The 21,240-nt window shown below is 37.6% G+C and overlaps 1 protein-coding gene across 2 annotated transcripts in view; it reads left to right on the forward strand.

The window, feature by feature from the left end:
* The window catches only part of USP42 (ubiquitin specific peptidase 42), a 49,029-nt gene that overhangs the window by 7,821 nt on the left and 19,968 nt on the right, over positions 1–21,240 (forward strand). For both annotated transcript variants that reach the window (XM_028088486.2, XM_028088487.2), the window contains one exon: positions 20,542–20,652. In XM_028088486.2, coding sequence (XP_027944287.1) covers positions 20,542–20,652 — 111 coding nt within the window. The remainder of the gene's footprint in view (positions 1–20,541; positions 20,653–21,240) is intronic.

Raw genomic sequence — 21,240 nt, forward strand, 5'->3', positions numbered from 1 at the left:
GTGACATAAATGTCTGCCACCAACAGCTTGGGGCCAAGCAGAGTTAAGAAATCCTGTCTGTCCTGGCTTCCATCCTGTATTGTAAGGCTTGATTCATTTGCAGGCTTATAAGCCTTAGTGGAGAGGAACCTCTTGTTGCGGCCTCCAGCCTCCTGAAAGTTCATACAGGACTTTCCTTTTAGTGTGTATGAACTCCCTTTTCAACCTAAAGGGCAGGGAATCAGTTAAAATATATCATGTCTTTAATAGGTGACAGCCAGCTCAGTGGTTGACTAGTGAAATTCAGAATTTAGAACAGTATCTAGTTTTTGAGGTTTGAGCTTTTAAATATATTGTAAATATCCTTCATCCTTATAAATGAAGTCTCCCTGTTCTTTGATCTACATTAATGCTGAGGGGTGTGTGTGTGTGTGTGTGTGTGTGTGTTTGGGTGCTGTTCATTAATTATGAGCAGGTGAAAACTCCTGAGGCTTCTTTTTGAATAGTTCTTTACTTAATGAAGAATTTAAACTGGTTATTTTGAAACTGTCCCATACCCCCCTCCCCCCCAAAGAGCAAAATAATGCTTGTGAAGAATTTGGAAAGTACAGAAAAATTTAAAGAAACCAAAGGAAAATCACCTAGAATCTCACTGTCCAGAGGTGTTTGGTATGCCAAGGGCTTTTAAATTACAGAATGAACGTTTTGTTTGCCCTCATTTCCCCCCTAAGTTCATAATTCATTCCCCACAGGCAGCTTTCCCTTTTCCCTTACTTTTGTGCTTAATGAAAGTAGAGTGTGGATAAAAACCCAGCACAGGCACCTGGGCCGTGAGAGGCGGGACCGACACAAAAATTCAGAAGCTCCAGGTGTCCAGAGTTAGGTGTCTATCTTCTATGCTATTGGTAGTTTCTATTTTTCCTTTATTTAGGTATATCAGGGCGTAATCATATATATAGATATACAGACATATATGTAAGTTAGGTACATCTCTTTACTATATGTATGACTGTATATATATAACAGGTATATTTCCCTTTATTTAGCTTTATTGAGGTATATAATAAATTGCACATACTTGAAATATATGTTTGATATATTTTGACATATGTATACTCCCATGAAACTACTTACCACAGTTAAGGTTATGAATATATTCACCACCACCAAAGCTTTCCAGTGCTCCTCTGAAATCACTCCCTTGTACCCCTTCCTACTCCTCATCCCCTTAACTGCAGGCAACCACTGATATACTTTCTGCCTACTATAGATTAGTTTGTATTTTTTTAGAATGTCATATAGTGGATTTATACAGGCATATATTCTTACATTGCCTGGCTGCTTTGACTTAGTGCAATTATTTTAAATTATTCCATGTTGTTGCATATATCAGTAGTTAGTTTTTATTGTTGAGTAGTATTCCCTTGTATGGATATACCACATTTTGTTTCTCCATCCACCCACCTATTCATCGACATTTGGGTTGTTTCTTATTTGGGGCCATCGCCGATTAAGCTAATGAACATTTTTATATACCTGTTTATAGACAGGTCTTTGTAAGGACATGTTTTCTTTTCTCTTGGGTAAATATTTAGGAGTGGAATGGCTTGGTCCTGTAATATGTGTGTGTTAACTTTAAGGTAAACTTCCAATCTGTTTCTCAAAGGGATTCTGGTATTTTACATTCCCAGCAGCAGTGACTGAAAGTTCCATTTGCTCCGTATCTCCCCGTAATGTTTGGTGTGGTCAGTCTTTCCAACTTCAGCCATTCTAATAGGTGTGTAGTATAGCAAGTTCTACCCTATTGTGGTTTGATTTGCACTTCCTTAATGAGTAATGATATTGAACATTTTTCCGTATGATTAATTGTCATCTGTATACTCTCTTGGCTAAAGTGCCTGTTCATATCTTTTGCTTGATTTAAAATCGGGTAGTGTTCGGGCGCCTGGGTGGCTCAGTTGGTTAAGCGACTGCCTTCAGCTCAGGTCATGATCCTGGAGTCCTGGGATCGAGTCCCGCATCGGGCTCCCTACTCAGCGGGGAGTCTGCTTCTCCCTCTGACCCTCTTCCCTCTCGTGCTCACTATCTCTCATTCTCTCTCAAATAAATAAATAAAATCTTTAAAAAAAAAATTGGGTAGTGTTCTTGTTGAGTTTTGAGAGTTTTTATATATTCTGGGTACAAGTCCTTTATCAGATATGTAGTTTGCAAATACTGTCTTACAGTCTGGAGAAGAATATTCTCTTCACATTGTCTTTTGAAGAACATGTTTTTAGTTTTGAAGAATTCCACGTCATTACTTTTTCTTTTTATCAATTGTGTTTTGTTATATTAAGAAATCTTTGCCTCACCAGAGGTCACAAAGATTTTCTCTGTATTCTTTTGGAAGTTTTATAGTTTTAGCTTTTCTATTGGTCAGTGATCCATTTTGAGATAATTTTTATTTGTGGTGTGAAGAATGGATTGAAGGTCAGGTTTTTCATTACGGATATCCGATTGTTCCAGCACTATTTGTTCAAAAGTTAGTCCTTTCTCCACTGCATTGTCTTTGCTTCTTTGTCAAAAACCAATTGACCATATCCATATGGCTCTATTTCTAGACTCTGTTCTGTTACACTGATCCACTGTCTATCTTGACACCATAACACAGTGTCTTGATTACTATATATTTAAGAGTTTTGAAATCAGGAAAGTCCTCCAGCGTTCTTGTCCTTTTTCAAAGTTGTTTTGGCCATTCTTGGTCCTTTGCATTTCCGAATGAATGTTGGACTCAATTTGTCAACTTCTACAAAAAAGTATCCTGGGATTTTTGTCCTGGGATTTTGATTGTTGAATCTATGAATTAATTTGGGATGAATTGACATCTACACAGTGTTGTTTTCTGTCCCCCAAAGTATACATCTCCATTTATTCAGGTTCTCTTTAATTTTTCTTAGTAGAATTGCTTAATTCTCAATGTACAAATATAATGTGCACATTTTTTATCAGATTTATCCCTAAGTATTTCATATTTTTGGAAGCTATCATAAATGATAATTTTGAATTTCAATTTCTAATTTTTTATTGCTAAACTATAAAAATGCAAGTAATTTTTGGATATTGATCTTGTATCCTGCAATCTTGGTAAATTTATTAATTCTGGTAGGTTGTTTTTTTTTTAAGATTTCTTAAGATTTTATATGGAGTCAGTCATGTGATCTGTGCATACGGACAGTTTTAATTCTTTGTTTCCAGTCTGCATATGCTGTCTATTTCTTGCTGTCATGCACTGGCCAGGACCTCCATTACAGTGTTGGATGGATGTGGTGGAAGTAGATGCCACAGCAGAGTCTCCTTCACCTTAGGGGGAAGGCATTTTAGTCTTTCACTTTTACGTACATTGTTGGCTGAGAGTTTTCATAGGTGCCTTTTACCCTGCCGAGTGTTAATTTGAATGCTAAGCCAAATTTGCATTCCAGAGATGAGCCCAACTTGGTTATGATGCATTACGATTTCCATGTATCATTGGATTTGCTAAGACTTTTTAAAATTTTATGTTGATAATGAATATTAGTTTATATTATCATGCCTTTTTCTGATTTTTGGCATCAGGGTTCATGGTGGCATCATGAAATATGTTGGGATTATTTTCTCCTGTTTCCTGGAAAACTTTTTGTAGAATTGGTATTATTTCTTAAATGTTTGGTAGATTTCACTGAAGCCATCTGGGCCTTGAAGTTTTCTCATGGGTAGGTTTTTAACCACATATTTAATTTCTTTAATAGATATAGGCCTCTTCGGGTTATCTATTTCTTCATCAGAGAGCATCGGTAGTTTGTGTCTCTCAAGGAATTCGTCTTCCGTGTCGAATGTACCAGCATAAAGTTGTTCATAATGTTGTTATCCTGGGGGTATAGCTCAGTGGTAGAGCATTTGACTGCATAATGTTCTGTTATCCCTTTTTATTCACCTTGTTATTGATCTCCTCAGAAAATCAGTTCTTGGTTTCATTGTTATTTTGTTTTCTGTTTCATTGCTATTTGTTATTCTTTTTATTACTCCTTTTCTTCTGCCTACTTTGGATTTAGTGTGCCCTATTCTAGTTTCTTAAAGGGGAAGCTTGGGTCATTTAATTTGAGATCTTCTTTTCCATTCTGTTTAATGCCATGAATTTCCCTTGAAGTGCTGCTTGACTTGTGTCCCAGACATTTTGGTATTTGACATATTCATTTTTATTCAGGTCCAAATACTTTCTAATTGCCCTTGGGATTATTTAGAGGTGTGTTGTTTAGTTGCCAAATGTGTTTTTTTTTAAAGATTTTATTTATTTGAGAGAGAGAATGAGAGAGAGAGAGCACATGAGAGGAGGGAGGGTCAGAGGGAGAAGCAGACTCCGCACTGAGCAGGGAGCCCGATGCGGGACCTGATCCTGGAACTCCAGGATCATGACCTGAGCCGAAGGCAGTCGCCTAACCAGCTGAGCCACCCAGGCACCCTAGTTGCCAAATGTTTTGAGGATTTTCCAGAAATTGTCCTGTTACTGATTTCGAATTTAATTCTCTTGGGGTCAGAGTATATTTTTTGTTTGAATCCTTTTAAACTTGAGACTTGTATTATGCACCAGAACATGGTCTAGTTTGGTAAATGTCCCATGTGTACTTAAGAAGGATGTGTGGTCTGCTCTGTTGTTTGGAGTTTCTGTAAATGCTGATGATGGTCAGTTACTTGGTAGGTAGTTCTGTAACTGACTACCCAGTTAGTTGTCATGTTGTTGAGGCTGTCTTCTGTGTCTTTACTGGTTTTCTGTCCGCTTGTCCTATCAAATTTTGAGAGAGGTCTGTTGAAATAAAATATATTTGTAATTTGTTTTTTCTTTCTGTTTTATCAGTTTTGCCTTGTGTTTTGAAGCTCTGTCATTTAAGATTATTATGACCTCCTGATGAAATGACCTATTCATAATTGATGAAATTACCCTCTTTATCCCAAATAATATGCTTTGTTCTGAAATCTGCTTTGATAAGGGGCCCTCCAGTTTTCTTATGATTAATGGTAGCATGGTATATCTTTTTCCATCTTTTTACTTTTAACCAATGGTGTCTATACTTAAAGTAGATTTCTTATATAGACAGCCCATAATGTAATTTTCTTTTTCTTTTTTCTTTTTTTTTAGTCTGTGTTTTATTTTGGGGTATAAGTCATTTGTATTTAATGAGACTGATTAATTGATCTGGTTGGGTTTAAACTTACCAGCTTGCTGTTTGTTTCCTCTTTGCCCCATTTGTTCCCTTTTTCATCTTTTTCCGCTTTCTTTTGTAGTGAATAATTTTATGATGGTTAATCTTTTTTGGCATATTTTCTGTAACTGTTTTTTTTTTTTAGTGGTGGCTTTAGGGTTTGGCATACGTCTTTAAATGATCACAGTTTGCCTTCAGGTAATAGTCCACTTGTGTAGGGTAAGGAGTTGGTGACCGTGTACTTTCATCTCCCCTCTCCTGGCATTTATTTGTGCCATTGTCATCATCTACCTGTGTTATAATCACACAATATGTTGTGTTATTTTTGCCTTAAACAAATTATAAAGGTTTTGCTTTAAGTAGTTAAGGTGTGTTTAGAAATCTGTATTTACCTATTCAGTTATCATTTCCACTGCTTTTAATTCCTTTATGTGGATTTAGATTTCCATGTGCTGCTTTTTCTTATGGCTAAAGGACTTCCCTTAACTCTGCTTGCTAGTGATGAACTCCGCTTTTTGTTTTGTTTTATTCTCAGTCTGAAATGTCCTTATTTTGCCTTTTTAAAAGTTAACCTTTTTGTATTGAGGTAATTGTAGATTCACATGCAGTTTTAAGAATGACACACAGACCTCCTGTGTTCCTTACCCAGTTTCCGCAGTGGTAACACTGTATTTCAGTATCTCAACCAGGGGGTTGACATGGGTACAGTCCCGATACAGAACATTTCTATCATTACAGAATCCCTCATGTTCCCCTTTTATAGCCACGTCCACTTTCTTTGTGCCCTGATGTCCTCCTTTAGCCACTGGCAACCACTAATCTCTTTTTCATTTCTATAATTTTGTCATTTCAAGAAAGTTATTTATATATATTGAGTTGTGCAGTATGTAATATTTTGGGATTGGCTTTTTCATTCAGCATAATTCTCTGCAGATTCAGTTAGGTTGTATGTACTAATAATTTGTGGGCTTTTTTTTTCTCATTGTTGAATAGTAGTCCATAGTATGGATGGGATGTACCATGACTTGTTTTAACCAGTCATCCACAGAAGGACATCTGGGTTTTGTCCACTTTGGGGATATCATTCTGAATACAGCTGCTGTAAGCATTACAGCATACAACATAGGTGTGAACGTGTCTTTATTTCTCTGAAGTGAATGTCCAGGATCGCAATCCCTGAGTCACAAGGTAGTTGCATGGTTGATTTTATAGAAACTGCCAGTTTTCGAGCGTGGCTGACCATTTTACAGCCTACCAGCAAAGTATGGGAGTTCTAGTTTCTCTGCATGTTTGCCAGGATTTGGCATTGTCACTGTTTTTCATTTTAGCCATACTGATAGGTGTATAATGATACCTTGTTGTGGTTTTAGTTTGCATTTCCGTAATGCCTAAAGGTCTTGAACATCTTTCCATGTGCTTATTTGCTGTCTGTACATCCTGTTTGGTGAAATACCTCTTTGCTGTCTTTTGCTCATTCTCTATTGCATTCTGTGTTTTTATACTGTTGAGTTTTAAGAGTTCTTTATATAGTTTAGATACTAGGCTTTGGTTGGATATGTAGGTTCCAAATAATTTCTCCCAGCCTGAGGCTTGTCTTTTTTTTTCCCCCCAAGATTTTATTTATTTATTTGAGAGAGAGAGTGTGTGTGTGCATGAGAGAGAGCACAAGCAGGGGAGCGGCAGAGGGAGATGCAGAAGCAGGCTTCCCACTGAGCAGGGAGCCTGAAGTGGGGCTGGATCCCAGGATGCTGGGATCATGACCTGAGTTGAAGGCAGACGCTTCAGTGACTGAGCCACCCAGGTGCCCCAAGGCTTGTCTTTCCATTCCCTTAACAAGGTCTTTCACAGAACAAAAGTTTTTAATTTTGGTGAAGTCTGACTTTTCCTTTTATGGATTGTGCTTTTGGTGTTAAGTTTAAGATCTTTGCCTAGCTCTTAATCCCGGAGATTTTCTCCTCAATTTTATTTCTAAAAGTTTTATAGTTTTACATTTTACATTAGGTCTGTGATCCATTTTAATTTTTGCATAGTGTGAAGTTTAGGTGAAGTCAATTTTTTGTCTATAAATGCCTTTTTGCTCCAGCACCATTTGTTGAAAAGGCTGTCTTTTCTCTATTGAATTGCTTTTACACCTTTGTAAAAAAATTATTTGGGCATACTTGTGTGCATCTATTTCTGGGTTTCTTACTCTCTTCTGTTGAGGTTTGTGTTTGACCCTCCACACAGTCTTGCTGTTATAGCTCTGTAATAAGTCTTGATATCAGATAGAATGATTCCAGCCACTTGTTCTCTTTCAAAATTGTTTGAGCTCTTCTTGTTTTTCTGTCTTTCCATATAAACTATAGAATAATAGTATCTGTATCTACAAAAAATCTTCCTGAGATTTTGTAGTTGTGTGAAACTTGAATTTCAGTTTGGGGAAGGAGTATTGATACCTTTACTTATGTTGACATTTTCAATCTATGAACGTGGTATGTCTCTCCATTTACTTAAATCTTCTTTATTTTTATCACTGTTGTGTAATGTCCAGGATGTTTTGTCTTGTTTTGTTAGATTAACACCTAATTTTTTTATTTTTTGAGGGGTTGTGAGTGGCATTATATTTTTAATTTTTATGTCCACATGTTTATTGCTGGTGTATAGAGATACATTTTATTTTCGTATGTTGATCTTATATCCTGTGACCTTGCCAAACTCACTAGTTCTAGGCATTTTTTTTTCGTAGACTCCTTGGATTTTTCTAGTAGACGGTCATGTTATATGCAAGTATGGCCAGGTTTACTTTTCCCTTACTGATTGATATGCTTTTTATTTCCTTATTTTACTGGCTAGAACTTTGAGGAGAGTGGACATCCTTGCCTCATTTCTGATATTAAGAAGAGAAGCATTTAGTTTGATATTAGTGGTAGGTTTTTTGGTATATGCTCTTTATTAAGTTAAAGGAGTTTCCTCTATTTCTTTTTTTCTGATTTCTGCTTTCTGTCATGAATGAGTGTTGATTTTTGTCAAATGCTTTTTCTATATCAAATTGATATGATCATGTGATATTTCTTCTTTAGCCTGTTAATATGGTGGATTATACTGATAGTTTCCAGTATTGAGTCATCTTTGTATCCCTGGAATAAATTCCATTTGGTCTTGATGTGTAATTATTATTTTTAAGTTTTTATTTTAATCTCCTTGTGCTCATCATAATAAGTGCATTCCTTAATCCCCATCACCTATTTCACCCATGCCCACTCACCTCCCCTCAGGTAACCATCAGTTTGTTATATGTAGTTAAAGAGTCTGTTTCTTGGTTTGTGTCTCTTTTTTCTCTCTGTTTAGTAGCTGAAATTACACATATGAGTGAAATCGTATGGTATTTGTCTTTATCTCACTGACGTTTTACACTTAGCATTATGCTTTCTAGGTCCATCAATGTCATTGCAAATGGCAAGATTTCATTCTTTTTTATGGCTGAATAATATTCCTGTGTGTGTGTGTGTGTACACACACACACACACCCCACATCTTTATCCATTCATCAACCAGTGGACACTTGGACTGCTTCCATATCTTGGGTATTATAAATAATGCTGCTACAAACATAGGGGTGCATGTATCCCTTTGAATTAGTGTTTTTGTATTCTTTGGGTATTACCCAGTAGTGCAGTTGTGGAATTGTAGGGTAGTTCTATTTTTAACTTTTTGAGGAACCTCCATAAGAGTGGCTGTGCTAGTTTGCATTCCTACAAATAGTGCAAGAGGGTTCCTTTTTCTCCACATCCTTGCCAACCCTGTTGTTTCTTGTGTTGTTGATTTTAGCCATTCTGACAGGTGTGAGGTGATATCTCATTGTAGTTTTGATTTGCATTTCCCTGATGATAAGTGATGATGAGCATCTTTTCATGTGTCTGTTAGCCATCTGTATGTCTTCTTTGGAGAAGTGTCTGTCTTCTGCCCATCTTTTAATTGGATTATTTGTTTTTTGGGTGTTGAGTTTCATAAGTTCTTTATAGGTTTTGGATTCTAGTCCTTTATTGGATGTGTCATTTGCAAATATCTTCTCTCATTCCATAGGTTGGCTTTTAGTTTTGTTGATTGTTTCCTTCACTGTGCAGAAGTTTTTTATTTTGGTGTAATCCCAATAGTTTATTTTTTGCTTTTGGTTCCCTTGCCTCAGGGGACCTATCTAGAGAGAAGTTGCCAGTGTTAGAGAAATTACTACCTGTGCTCTCTTCTAGGATTTTTATGGTTTCAGGACTCATATTTAGGTCTTTAATACATTTTGAATTTATAATTTTGTATGGTGTAAGAAAGTGGTCCAGTTTCATTCTTTTGCAAGTTGCAGTCGTGTTTTCCTAACACCCATTTATTGAAAAGACCCATCTTTTTCCCATTCTTTCCTGCTTTGTCAAAGATTAATTGACCATATAGTTGTGGGTTTGTTTCTGGGTTTTCTGTTCTGTCTTGTTGATCTGTGTGTCTGTTTTTGTACCGGTATCATACTGTTTTAATTACTACAGTTTGGTAATATAACTTGAAGTCTGGAATTGTGATGCCTCCAGCTTTGCTTTTTTTTTCAAGATTGCTTTGGCTATTCAATGTCTTTTGTGGTTCCATACAAATTTTAGGATTGTTTATTCTAATTCTGTGAAAAATGCTGTTGGTATTTTGATAGGGATTGCATTAAATGTGCAGATTGCTTTGGACAGTATAGACATTTTAACGTATTAGTTCTTCCAATCCATGAGCATGGAATGCCTTTCCATTTCCTTGTGTCCTCTTCAGTGTCTTTCATCAATGTTTTATAGTTTTAAGGGTACATGTCTTTTTTTAAGATTTTATTTATTTGACAGCAAGTGCACAGCAGGGGGAGCAGGAGAGGGAGAAGCAGGCTCCCCGCTGAGCAGGGAGCCCGATGCAGGGCTTGATCCCAGGACCCTGAGATCATGACCTTAGCTGAAGGCAGATGCTTAACCGACTGAGCCACCCAGGCGCCCCAGAGTACAGGTCTTTCATCTCTTTGGTTAGGTTTATTCCTAGCATCTTACTATTTTTGGTGCAACTGTAAATGGGTTTATTTTTTTTCAATTTCTCTTTCTTCTGTTTCATTATTCGTGTATAGAAATGCAGCATATTCCTATAGATTGATTTTGTGTTCTGCAACTTTATTGAATTCGTGTATCAGTTCTGGCAGTTTTTTGGTGGAGTCTTTGGGGTTTTCTATGTATAATATCATGTCATCTGCAAATAGTGAATGTTTTACTTCTTCCTTACTGGTTTGGATGCCTTTTATTTCTTTTTGTTGTCTGATTGCTGTGGCTAGCATTTCCAGTACTATGTTGAATGACAGTATTGAGAGTGGACATCCCTGTCTTGTTTCTGACTATAGAGGAAAAACTCTCAGTTTTTCCCCATTAAGGATGATATTAGCTGTGGGTTTTTCATATTTGGCTTTTGTTATGTTCTTTCTAACCCTACTTTGTCAAGGTGTTTATCATGAATGGATGTACTTTGTCAGATGCTTTTCCTGCATCTGTTGAAATGATCATGTGGTTCTTATCCTTTCTCCTATTGATGTGATGTATCACATTGATTGATTTGTGAATAGTGAACCACTCTTACAACCCAGGAATAAATCCCACTTGACTGTGGTGAATGAGTCTTTTGATGTATTGTTGGATTTGGTTTACTAGTATTTTGTTGAGGATTTTTGCATCTGTGTTCATCAGAGATATTGGCCTGTCATTCTCTTTTTTAGTGGTGTCTTTATCTGGTTTTGGTACCGGGGTAATGCTGGCCTCATGGAAGGAAAGCTTCCAACTGCATTCTTTCTCTATTTTTTTGGAATAGTTTGAAAAGAATAGGTGCTAACTCTTTTTTAAATGTTTGGTAGAATTTGCCTGTGAAGCCATCTGGTCCTGGACTTTTGTTTGTTGGGAGTTTTTCGATTGCTGATTCAATTTCTTTGCTGGTAATGAGTCTGTTCAAATTTTCTGTTTCTTCTTGATTCAGTTTTGGGAGGTGATATGTTTCTAGGAACGCATCTAATTCTTCTAAGTTGTCCATTTGTTGGTAAATAGTTTATTTTTAAATTTTTTTATTACTTTAAAAGATTTTATTTACTTATTTGACAGAGACACAGCGAGAGAGGGAACACAAGCAGGGGGAGTGGGAGAGGGAGAAGCAGGCTTCCCCCTGAGCAGGGAGCCCGATGTGGAACTCGATCCCAGGACCCTGGGATCATGACTCAAGCTGAAGGCAGACACTTAACCACTGAGCCACCCAGGTGCCCTGCCAAATAGTTTTTCATAATATTCTCTTATGATTGTTTATATTTTTGTGGTGTTTGTTGTTATTTTTCCTCTGTCATTTGTGATTTTATTGATTTGGGTCCTTCCTCTTTTTTTCTTGATAAGTCTGGCTAGAGGTATTGATTTTTTTTTTCCCCCCCAAAGAAACAGCTCCTGGTTTCATTGAACTGTTCTATTATTTTTTTGGTTTCTCTATAATTTATTTCTGCTCTAATGTTTATTATTTCCTTCCTTCTGCTGGTTTTAGGTTTTAGTGGTGGTTCTTTTTCTAGCTCCTGTAGGTGCAAGGGTAGGTTATTTATTTGAGATTTTTCTTCTTCTTGAAGTAGGTCTTTATTGCTATAATCTGCCCTCTTAGAACTGCTTTTGCTGTATCCCAGAGGTTTTGAACCATTGTGTTTTCATTTTCATTCATTTCTGTGTATTTTTAAATTTTTTGTTTTATTTCCTTGGTGACCTATTCATTTTTAGTAGCATGTCATTTAGCCCCCATGTATTTGTGGTCTTTTCAGATTTTTTCTTGTGGTTGACTTCTAGTTTCATAGCATCGTGGTCAGAAAAGATGCTTGGTATGACTTCAGTCTTTTTAAATTTGTTGAGGCTTATTTTGTGGGCTAATAATGTGATCTGTTCTGGAGAGTGTTCCATGTGTATTCTGCTGTTTTAGGATGGAATGTTCTGAATATATCTATTAAATCCACTTGGTCCAGTGTGTCATTCAAAGACACTGTTTACTTGTTGATGTCCTGTTTAAATGATCTGTTCATTGATCTAAGTGGGGTGTTAAAGTTTCCTTCTATTATTGTATTGTTATCAATTAATTCCTTTATGTTTGTTATTAACTGTTTTATATATCTGGGTGCTCCCATGTTGGGTGCATAAATATCCACAATTGCTATATCTTCTTATTGCACTGTCCCCTTCATTATTATATAGTGTGCTTCTTTGTCTCTTTTTTACAGTTCTTGTTTTAACATCTGTTTTGTCTGATAAATATTGCTACTCAGGCTTTCTTTTGACATCCATTTGCATGATAAATATTTCACCATCCCCTCACTTTTTTTTTTTAATATTTTTTATTTATTTATTTTTTAAAGATTTTATTTGTCAGAGAGCAAGAGCACAAACAGGGGGCAGGCAGAGCAGGTAGAGGGAGAAGCAGGCTCGCCCCAGGACCCCAGGATCATGACCTGAGCTGAAGGCAGATGCTTAACCGACTGAGCCACCCAGGCGTCCTCCATCCTCTCACTTTCAATCTGCAGGTGTCTTTAGGTCTAAAATGAGTCTTTTGTAGGCAGCATATAGATGGGTCTTGTTTTTTTTTTATCCATTCTGTCACCCTGTGTCTTTTGATTGAAGTGTTTAGTCTGTTTACATTCAAAGTAATTATTGATAGGTATGTATTGATTTTATTACTTGTTTTATTACTTGTTTTGTGGTTGTTTCTGAAGATTTTCCCTGCTTCTTTCTTTTTCTCTTTCATGGTTTGCTGGTTTTCTTTAGTGATAGATTTGAATTTCTTTTTCTTTATTCTTTGCATAATTATTAGTGGTTTTTTATTTGTGGTTACAATTAGGTTCGTATATAACATGTTCTACATAAAGCAGTCTATATTAAGTGGATGATGGTTTAAGTTTGAACCCGTTCTTACTCCTCCTCATGTTTTAGGTATATGGTGTCATGTTTTACATCCTTTTGTTTTGTTAATTCCTTGACTGATTTTTTTTTTAAGAAATATTCATTTTTACTGCTTTTGTGTTTCCTACCTCCATGTTGTCATTTTTGGTCTTTCTTTTCCACTCAAAAAGTCCTTTTCAAAATTTCTTGAAGGACTGGTTTAGTGGCCACAAACTCCTTTAGGTCTTGTTTGGGAAACTCTTTGTCTCCCCTCCTGTTCTGGATGATAGCCTTGCTGGATAGAGTATTCTCGGCTGCAGATTTTTCCCATTCAGCACTTTGACTATATTATGCCACTCCTTTCTGGCTTGAAAAATTTCTCCTGAAAAATCTGCTGATAGCCTTAAGGGGTTTCCTTTGTATGTAGCTGTCTTCTTTTGTCTTGCTGCTTTTAATATTTTTTCTTTATGACTATATTTTGCCATTTTAATTACAATATGTTTTGGTGTATATCTGCTTTTGTGGATTTTGTTGGGGGCTTCTTTGTGCCTCCTGGATCTCGTATGTGTTTACTTCCCCAGATTAGGGAAGTGTTCAGCTATTATTTCTTGAAATAAATTCTCTGCCCCCCTTTCTCTCTTCTTCTTCTTCTGGGATCCCTGTAATATGAATATTATGTTTGATGGAGTCACTGAGTTCCCGAAGTCTATTCTCGTTTTGCATAATTCTTTTTTCTCTCTTTTCTCTCTCTCGTTCACCTTGGTTACTTTCCATTACTCTGTCTTCCAGGCCATTAATTTGTTCTTCTGCTTCTTCCAGCCTGCTGTTCATTCCATAGAGTGTGTTTCCCATTTCATTTATTGAGTCCTTCATCTCTGCTATGTTATTCCTTATCTCTGTGTTAATGGTCTCACTGATGTCCTCCACTCTTTTCTCAAATCCATTGAGTATCCTTATGATCATTGTTTTAAATTCTCCATCAGCCATGTTACTTATAACTGTTTTGCTTAGATGTCTGGCCATGGCCTTCCTGTTCTTTCATATGAGACAAATTCCTCTGTCTTCTCATTTTTCTAAGTCTCTGTGCCTATTTCTGTGTTTTAAAGTCACTTATGGCTCCCAGTTCTAGAGGGTAATGGCTTTATGAAGAAGAGGTCCTGTAATGCCCTGCAGTGTAGTGTCTCCTGGTCCCCAAGGCCTGGCACTTCTGGGATGTCTCCAGTGTGTAATACGTGTGTTCTGCTGTTGTATTTTAGCTACTTTATTTTTCATCCAGTTGTTTGCAGAGGCTCTCTTTGCCAGTGTTGGGCAGTGTTGGTCCCTGGCTTGAATGTGGCGACTTTTAACTAGCTGTGCTCTTGTCTGCTAGTAAAATGAGACCTGTTACTGTGCCGCCCAGAACCAAGGCCTCGCAAAACACCATGGTAGGGAGATGGGTGTTGGCAGGTGTTTGGGGTCGGTCTTCTTGGGGAGGGACCTGCTGCACCAGGACTGAGGCAAGTGTGACTGAGAAGGGTGGTTCTTCCGAAGCACAGGAGAGCTTGGTGTAAGCAAGTTAGGTAGTGCTGGTGCTGCGCTGGTTCCCACAGTTGGCTCTTTGTTTATGTTGAGGGTGGGAGGGAGAAATGGCACAGGTCAGTTCCTTTGTTTCTCAGGTGGTCTCTCTGTGAACGCTGTTTCTCTGGGACACCGTTCAAGATGAGCAGCTGACTTCCTCACTGTGTGCCCCAGGCCCTCTCAGATGGCTGTTCCCATGTTTTGTGTTTGCAGGCTATTTGCTCTAACCTTTTCTCCAAGAGCAGCACCAATGTCTTCTGAGCTCTGCAAGAGCCCAGCCCTCTGACCTTTAAAACACCAGGCTTTAAGCCCCCCTGGTTGTAAGAACTCATGAAATTTGGACCCTTTTGCTTTCCAAGCCAATTGCTATGGGGATTCATCTTCCCTGTACGCTGGTCTGTGTGCTAGTTTCTCTCTCGCCCTTCTCTGTGACCGCAGCTCCCTACCCACTGTAGTTGCCACATTTTCTCTCCCAGTCTGCATCTCTGCACTTCCTGCCTTCTTCATTTGGCCTCTTTTCTACCTTCAGTTGTGGAGTTTGTTCTGCCAGTCCTCAAGTCAATTCTAGGATATTTAGGATGATTTGATAATTATCTTGTATTCATGGAACGAGGCAAGCCTAGGGTCCTCCTACTTGGCGCCATCTTTTCTTCTCTCCTCTGATGTGTAATTATATTTTGTTGAATTTTATTTGTAATATTTATTAAGGGTTTTTATATATCCATGAGAGATGTTGGTCTGTAATTTTCTGGTTTTATGCCATTTTTGTTTGGTATCAGGGTAATACTAGTTTTACAAAATGAATTTGGGATATATTAATACCTTTTCTGTATTTTTGAAGAGATTATATAGAATTGATGTAAATTCTTATTTAAACATTTAGTAGAACTTATCAGTGAAACTATCTTGGTCTGGAGATTTCTTTTTTGTGAGTTTTTAAATTACAAAATCAATTTTTGGTATCTGCAGGATCTGTATTGTTATCCTTGGTTTTGTTTCTAATATTGATAATTGCTATATGTTTCTCTTTCAGCACTTCTTTAGCTGTGTCTCCAAATTTTTGATATGTTGCCTTTTCATTTTCATTCAGTTCAGTGCATTTTTAAATTTCCCTTGAGACTTATTCTTTGATCCATGGATTATATAGAAGCATGTTACTTAGTTTCCAGGTTTTTACTGTTTTTCTTGTTATCTCTCTAATCTCTAATATGATTCCAGTGTGGCAAAAAACATACCTTTTATTATTTTAATTCTCTTAAAAATTTTTTGACATTTGTTTTTTGAGCCAGGATATGGTCTGTTTTGGTGTATGTTCCACGAACGCTTGAAATGAATTTGTATTCCGCTGTTGTGTGAAGTGTTCTATAAACTGGCCATATCTCATTGGCTGAGGATATTGCTGAGTTCTGTATTCTTGTTGATTTTCTAGTTGTTCATTTATTAACAGAAGAATGTTGAGGTTTCCAGCTGTAGTTGTGGATTTCTCTATGTCTGTTTTCAGTTCTATTAGAATTTAGTTCATGTATTTTGCAACTTTGTTGTTTGATACAAACACATTTAGTATTGCTATATATATATATATTTTTTTTTAAAGATTTTATTTATTTGACAGAGAAAGACAAAGCAAGAGAGGGAACACAAGCAGGGGGAGTGGGAGAGGGAGAAGCAGGCTTCCCGCCGAGCAGGGAGCCCGATGCAGGGCTCAATCCCAGGACCCTGGGGTCATGACCTGAGCCGAAGGCAGACATTTAACGACTGAGCCACCCAGGCGCCCAGGATTGCTATATATATATTGATGGATTTTTGATAATGTCCCTATGTCTGGTATCTTTCTTTGTTCTGAAATCCGCTTTGTCTGCTATATTAATATAGCCATTTTAACTTTCTTTGAACTAATGTTTGCATGACAGGTCTTTCCCATCCTTCTTCTTTCAGCCTGTCTATACTGTTTTATTTGCAGTGAGTTTCTTATAGATATCACATGGTTTAGTCAATCTGCATTGTTAATCTGGGTCTTTTAATTGGTGTATTTAGAACATTTACATTTAAGTTTATTGACAGATCAAGTCTTAAGTCATTTTTTTTTCTTAAAATTTTATTTACTTATAGAGAGTGCAAGCGGGGGGAGGGAGAGGGATGAGCAGACTCCATGCTGAGTGTAGAGCCTGACATGGAGCTCAGTCCCACGACCCCAAGATCACAACCTGAGCTAAAACTAAGAGTCTAACGCACAGTGACTGAGCCACTCAGGTGCCCCTTTCTTCCTTTTTGATGTTCTAGGGTTTCTTTTTTTTTAAAATCATTTCCTTTTTGTTGAGAGAACTTCCCTTAGTCATTCTTTTAGGGTATGTCTAGTCGTGACAGGTTTTCTTAGTTTTGCTTCATCTGAGAATGTCTTGATTTTGCCTTCATTCCTGAAGAGTGTTTCCACTGTGCATAGGATTCTGGGTTGACAGTCTTTCTTTCAGACCTTGAAAATTGTTTTGCCACTTCATCTGGCCTCCATAGTTTTTGATCTGCAATCTTCTGTCATTTTTCTTTTGTTTTTTTTCATACACTTTTATAGGTAAGGTATTGTTTTTCTTTCACTGCTTTCAAGATTTTTTTGTCTTTAGTTTTCAGAAGTTTAATTATGATGTGTTTTGGCATGGATTTCTTTTTTTCTTGATGGGGTTTGCTCAGCTCCTTGAATCTGTAGAGACTTCTTTCACCAAATTTGGGAAATTTTCAGCCTTCATTTCTTGTAATACTTTTTCAGCCCAGCTTAGTCTCTCACTTCCTTCTGGGAGTCTGATGACATGTATGCTAGTTGTTTTATTAGAGTCCTACAGGTCCCTGATGCCCTGTTCATTTTTCCCCGAGTCTGTTTTCTCTCTGTTCAGAGTATGTAATTTCTATTGTTCTGTCTTCATGTTTACTGCTTCTTTCTTCTGTAATCTCCATTCTTCTGTCTAGCTTATGCACTGAGCTTATTTTGATTATTGTGTTTTTCATTTCTAAAGTTTCCATTTGGTTCTTTTTATCTCCTATTTCTTTGTTGAGTCTCTATATTTTTCATTTGTTTCTAGTGTGTTCATAACTGTCTGTTGAGTCATTTTTATCATGGTTTCTTTAAATCCTTTGTTATATAATTCTAACATCTCTTGTCATCTCAATGTTGGCCTGTATTGTCTTTTTTCACCCAGTTGAGAAATTCTTGGTTCTTGTTATGATGAATGATTTTCACTTGAAACCTGGACATTTTTATGTTAGAAATTTTATGTGGATATTATCTGTTGATTGTTTCAGCTGACTTTCTGTGATACCAATTTGGCAAAGGAAGTAGTATTAGATTGAGGTAGAAGTCCAGCTTCCCTACTCAGTCTCCATTGACACTCATGGGATGGGGCAGGGGGTTGGGGCTCCTCATTCCTGCTCCCGACTGGGTCTCCACTGACACCAGGCTTTGTACTACCGGGTGATGGTGAAAGTCCTGATTCTGAAACTACCCCAGTGGAGAATTGGAGGGAGTCTTCTTTACAACCGGGGGGTGGGGTCGAACTCCAGGTTCCTGACTTGATCTTTGCTGTGGGATGGGGTGTGGTTTGTTATCACCCAGCGTGGATGAAAGTTCCAGCTCCTAATCCATATTCTCTAACACTGCTCCAGTGGGTGGCTTGGGATGCCTCATTACAGCCTGGCAAGTGGAAGTTTAGGCTGCCCACTTGACCTTTGTTGGCCTAGGGGTCAGGGGGTCATTGTTTTTCTGAGGCTTGTGGCCAGTGTAGAGAATTACTGTCTAGAGGTTTTCTGTCTTGCCAAGCTCCCTTTTCCTGGTCTTTTGGCTAAAGAGAGTGCAGACTTTCATTGAGGCTTTATTCTATTTGTTCTTGTTTCCAGGTTGCTGGCTTCTTCAGCTCTAGACTGTATGAGGCACAAAGAAAACCCAGGGAACTCACCACAGTGTCATTCCTTGGGTTCCAGAGTTGCTAGCTTGTCTTTTACTCTCTCTTTCACAGCCTTCTTATGTTTGCTTTTTATGTTTTGTGTCCAGGGCTTTTGTACTTTGTGGAAGGAATAGGGAAAGGAACTTTTACTCCATCTTCCCAGAAGTGAAAATCTCGTCTTTGTTTTCAAAAGATGCTTTCATGGGGTATAGAACTCTGTGTTGACATTTTTATTCTAACACCCAAAAGATGTTACTGCATTGTCTTGTGTTGTTTCTGACAAGAAATCTGTTGTCAGTTTTACCTTTGTTTCTGTGTACATGTTTTTATTACTAACTGCTTTTATGATGCTCTCTGTCACTGTTTTCAGCAGTCTGACTGAGTGGTTCTTCGTGTAGTTGTCTCTTGTTTTCTGTTTGGGATTTGTTGAGGTTCTTAGATCTGTCAGTGTACTGTTTCAAATTTGTGTGGCTTCTAGTCATTAAAAAAACTTATTTTTGTAAATGGAGCACCATTAACCTTTTCTGGTGTATCGTTCTGTGAACTTTAACACAGGTACAGGTTCATGCACACCACTACCGCTTCAGAACACAAAACTGTAGAATCACTCTAAAAATCTCCCTTGTGCTCTCTGTACGTAGTCATCATTTCCTGAGATATTTGTTCTCTCCCTTCAGACTCCCAATTCCATGTCTATTTAGGGACTAACTTGAAGGAGTCCCGCTGCTCACTGATAAGCTTATCTGTTTGTTGTTGTTGTTTTGAGTCTGTGTGTGTATGATTCATTATGGATGATTTCTGTTGCGAAGTCTTCAAGTTCACTGATCTTTTCTCCCCTCTGTCTAATCTGTTGTTAATCTCGCCTGGTGTGTTTTTCATCTTGAGATTCTACTTTTCACCTGTAAAATACATTTGGCTCTTTTTCCATGGCTCTCCCTAACATGCTCTTGTTCTTTTCTACCTCCTTGAACATGTGATTGATTATGTGTACAAGGTCTTTTTTAACGTCATTGTCTTTTGAGTCTATTATTTGTGCCATTTCTGGGTCTGTTTCTGTTTATTTTCTCCTTGTTATTGGTCATTCCTGCATCTTTGCATGTCTTGTGGTCTTTGATTAGAACTTTATGTTTTGGGGTGCTGGAGGGTTTTTTTTTTATTCCTATAAATATTTTTGAGCTTTATTCTGGGACACAGGTATGTCACTTGAAAATGGTTTGAACCTTTCAAAGCTTTTAAAGCTTTGTTAGGTTCTGAGCGGCCTTTAGTTTAAGGCAGAGTTTCTCAATCTCAGCACTATTGATGTTTAGAACCAGATAATGCTTTGTTGTGGGGGCTGGCCTGGGCTTCTTGTAGGATGTTTAGCGGCATTTGTGGCCTCTGCTCACAAGATACCAGTAGAACCAGTTAGTCATGAGCTAAGAATGGTTTTCACATTTTCTTAAAGTTGTAAAACGGAAGAAGGAAAGAAGAAGAATATGCAACAGAGACCCCTGTATATGGCCAACAAGACCAGAATATAATATGGAGAGGCTTTCAGCCTCTTGTGACTTTTTTTTTTTTTTTTTTTTTTTTACTGTTTGAGACGGATACTAGTATAAGAGAAATCTTACTTTTCCAGTATAAAGAGTAGTTAAGAGCACAGGCTTTGAATATGAAGAAAATTTTTAGTCCAGTATGTGTCTTCCACTTAATACTGTTTGACACTGGGCAAAATTTTAACTCTCTGAGCCTCAGTTTCTTCTCTTATAAAATTGAGCCAGTATATACTTATCACTTGGGTTTGTTAGAGAATTAAATGAAAATGAATGAAAGTATGTAGTTCAAGGTGTGACACACAGTAGCTATTGTTGTTACTTCACTTCAGGTTTGTGCCCCTTATTTAAAATATTCTGTGATGTCTGTATGAAGTCATATTTTGCTAATTTGGAGGATTATGGTCTTATCTTTCAGGTCATGCAGAAGGATTTTGTATGATGTGTACAATGCAAGCACATATCACTCAGGCACTCAGTAATCCTGGGGATGTTATTAAGCCGATGTTTGTCATTAATGAGATGCGGCGTAAGTATCATCTCTAGTAGTTTATGTTAGTGTTTATTAGGTAATTGGTCTTAATGGCCTAACTGGTAAAAGATAAGCTCCTGGTGTATTGTAGAAAACAAACATGTTTTATCATACGTGGGTATGGCTTTAATTGATAACAAATCTTTAGTAAAACATTTAGTATAGAAATATACTTTGAAACCACAAAAGATGACAATATAATAAGGTATTCAGTTTAATACAAGCAAATTAATTTTTTTTTTAAAGTAGGTTCCACGCCAGTGCGGAGCCCAACACGGGGCTCAAACTCAAAACTGTGAGATCAAGATCTGAGCTGAGATCAAGAGTAAGACATTAAACTGACTGAGCCACTCAGGCGCCCCACAGATTTAAAAATTTTAAAAACTCACTTTGTTAGGGGTGCCTGGGTGGCTCATTTGGTTAAACATCTGCCTTTGGCTCGGGTGGTGGTCTCGGAGTCCTGGGATCCAGCCCTGTGTCGGGCTCCCTGCTCAGTGGGGAGCCTGCTTCTCTCTCTGCCTGCCACTCCCCCTGCTTGTGCTTGCTCGCTCGCTCGCTCTCTCCTTCTCAAGTAAATAAATAAAA

This window comes from Eumetopias jubatus, unplaced genomic scaffold (assembly GCF_037043125.1).
Source record: "Eumetopias jubatus isolate StellerSeaLion01/CBP00866 unplaced genomic scaffold, mEumJub1_p1.0 scaffold_12, whole genome shotgun sequence".
Lineage (NCBI taxonomy): Eukaryota > Metazoa > Chordata > Mammalia > Carnivora > Otariidae > Eumetopias > Eumetopias jubatus.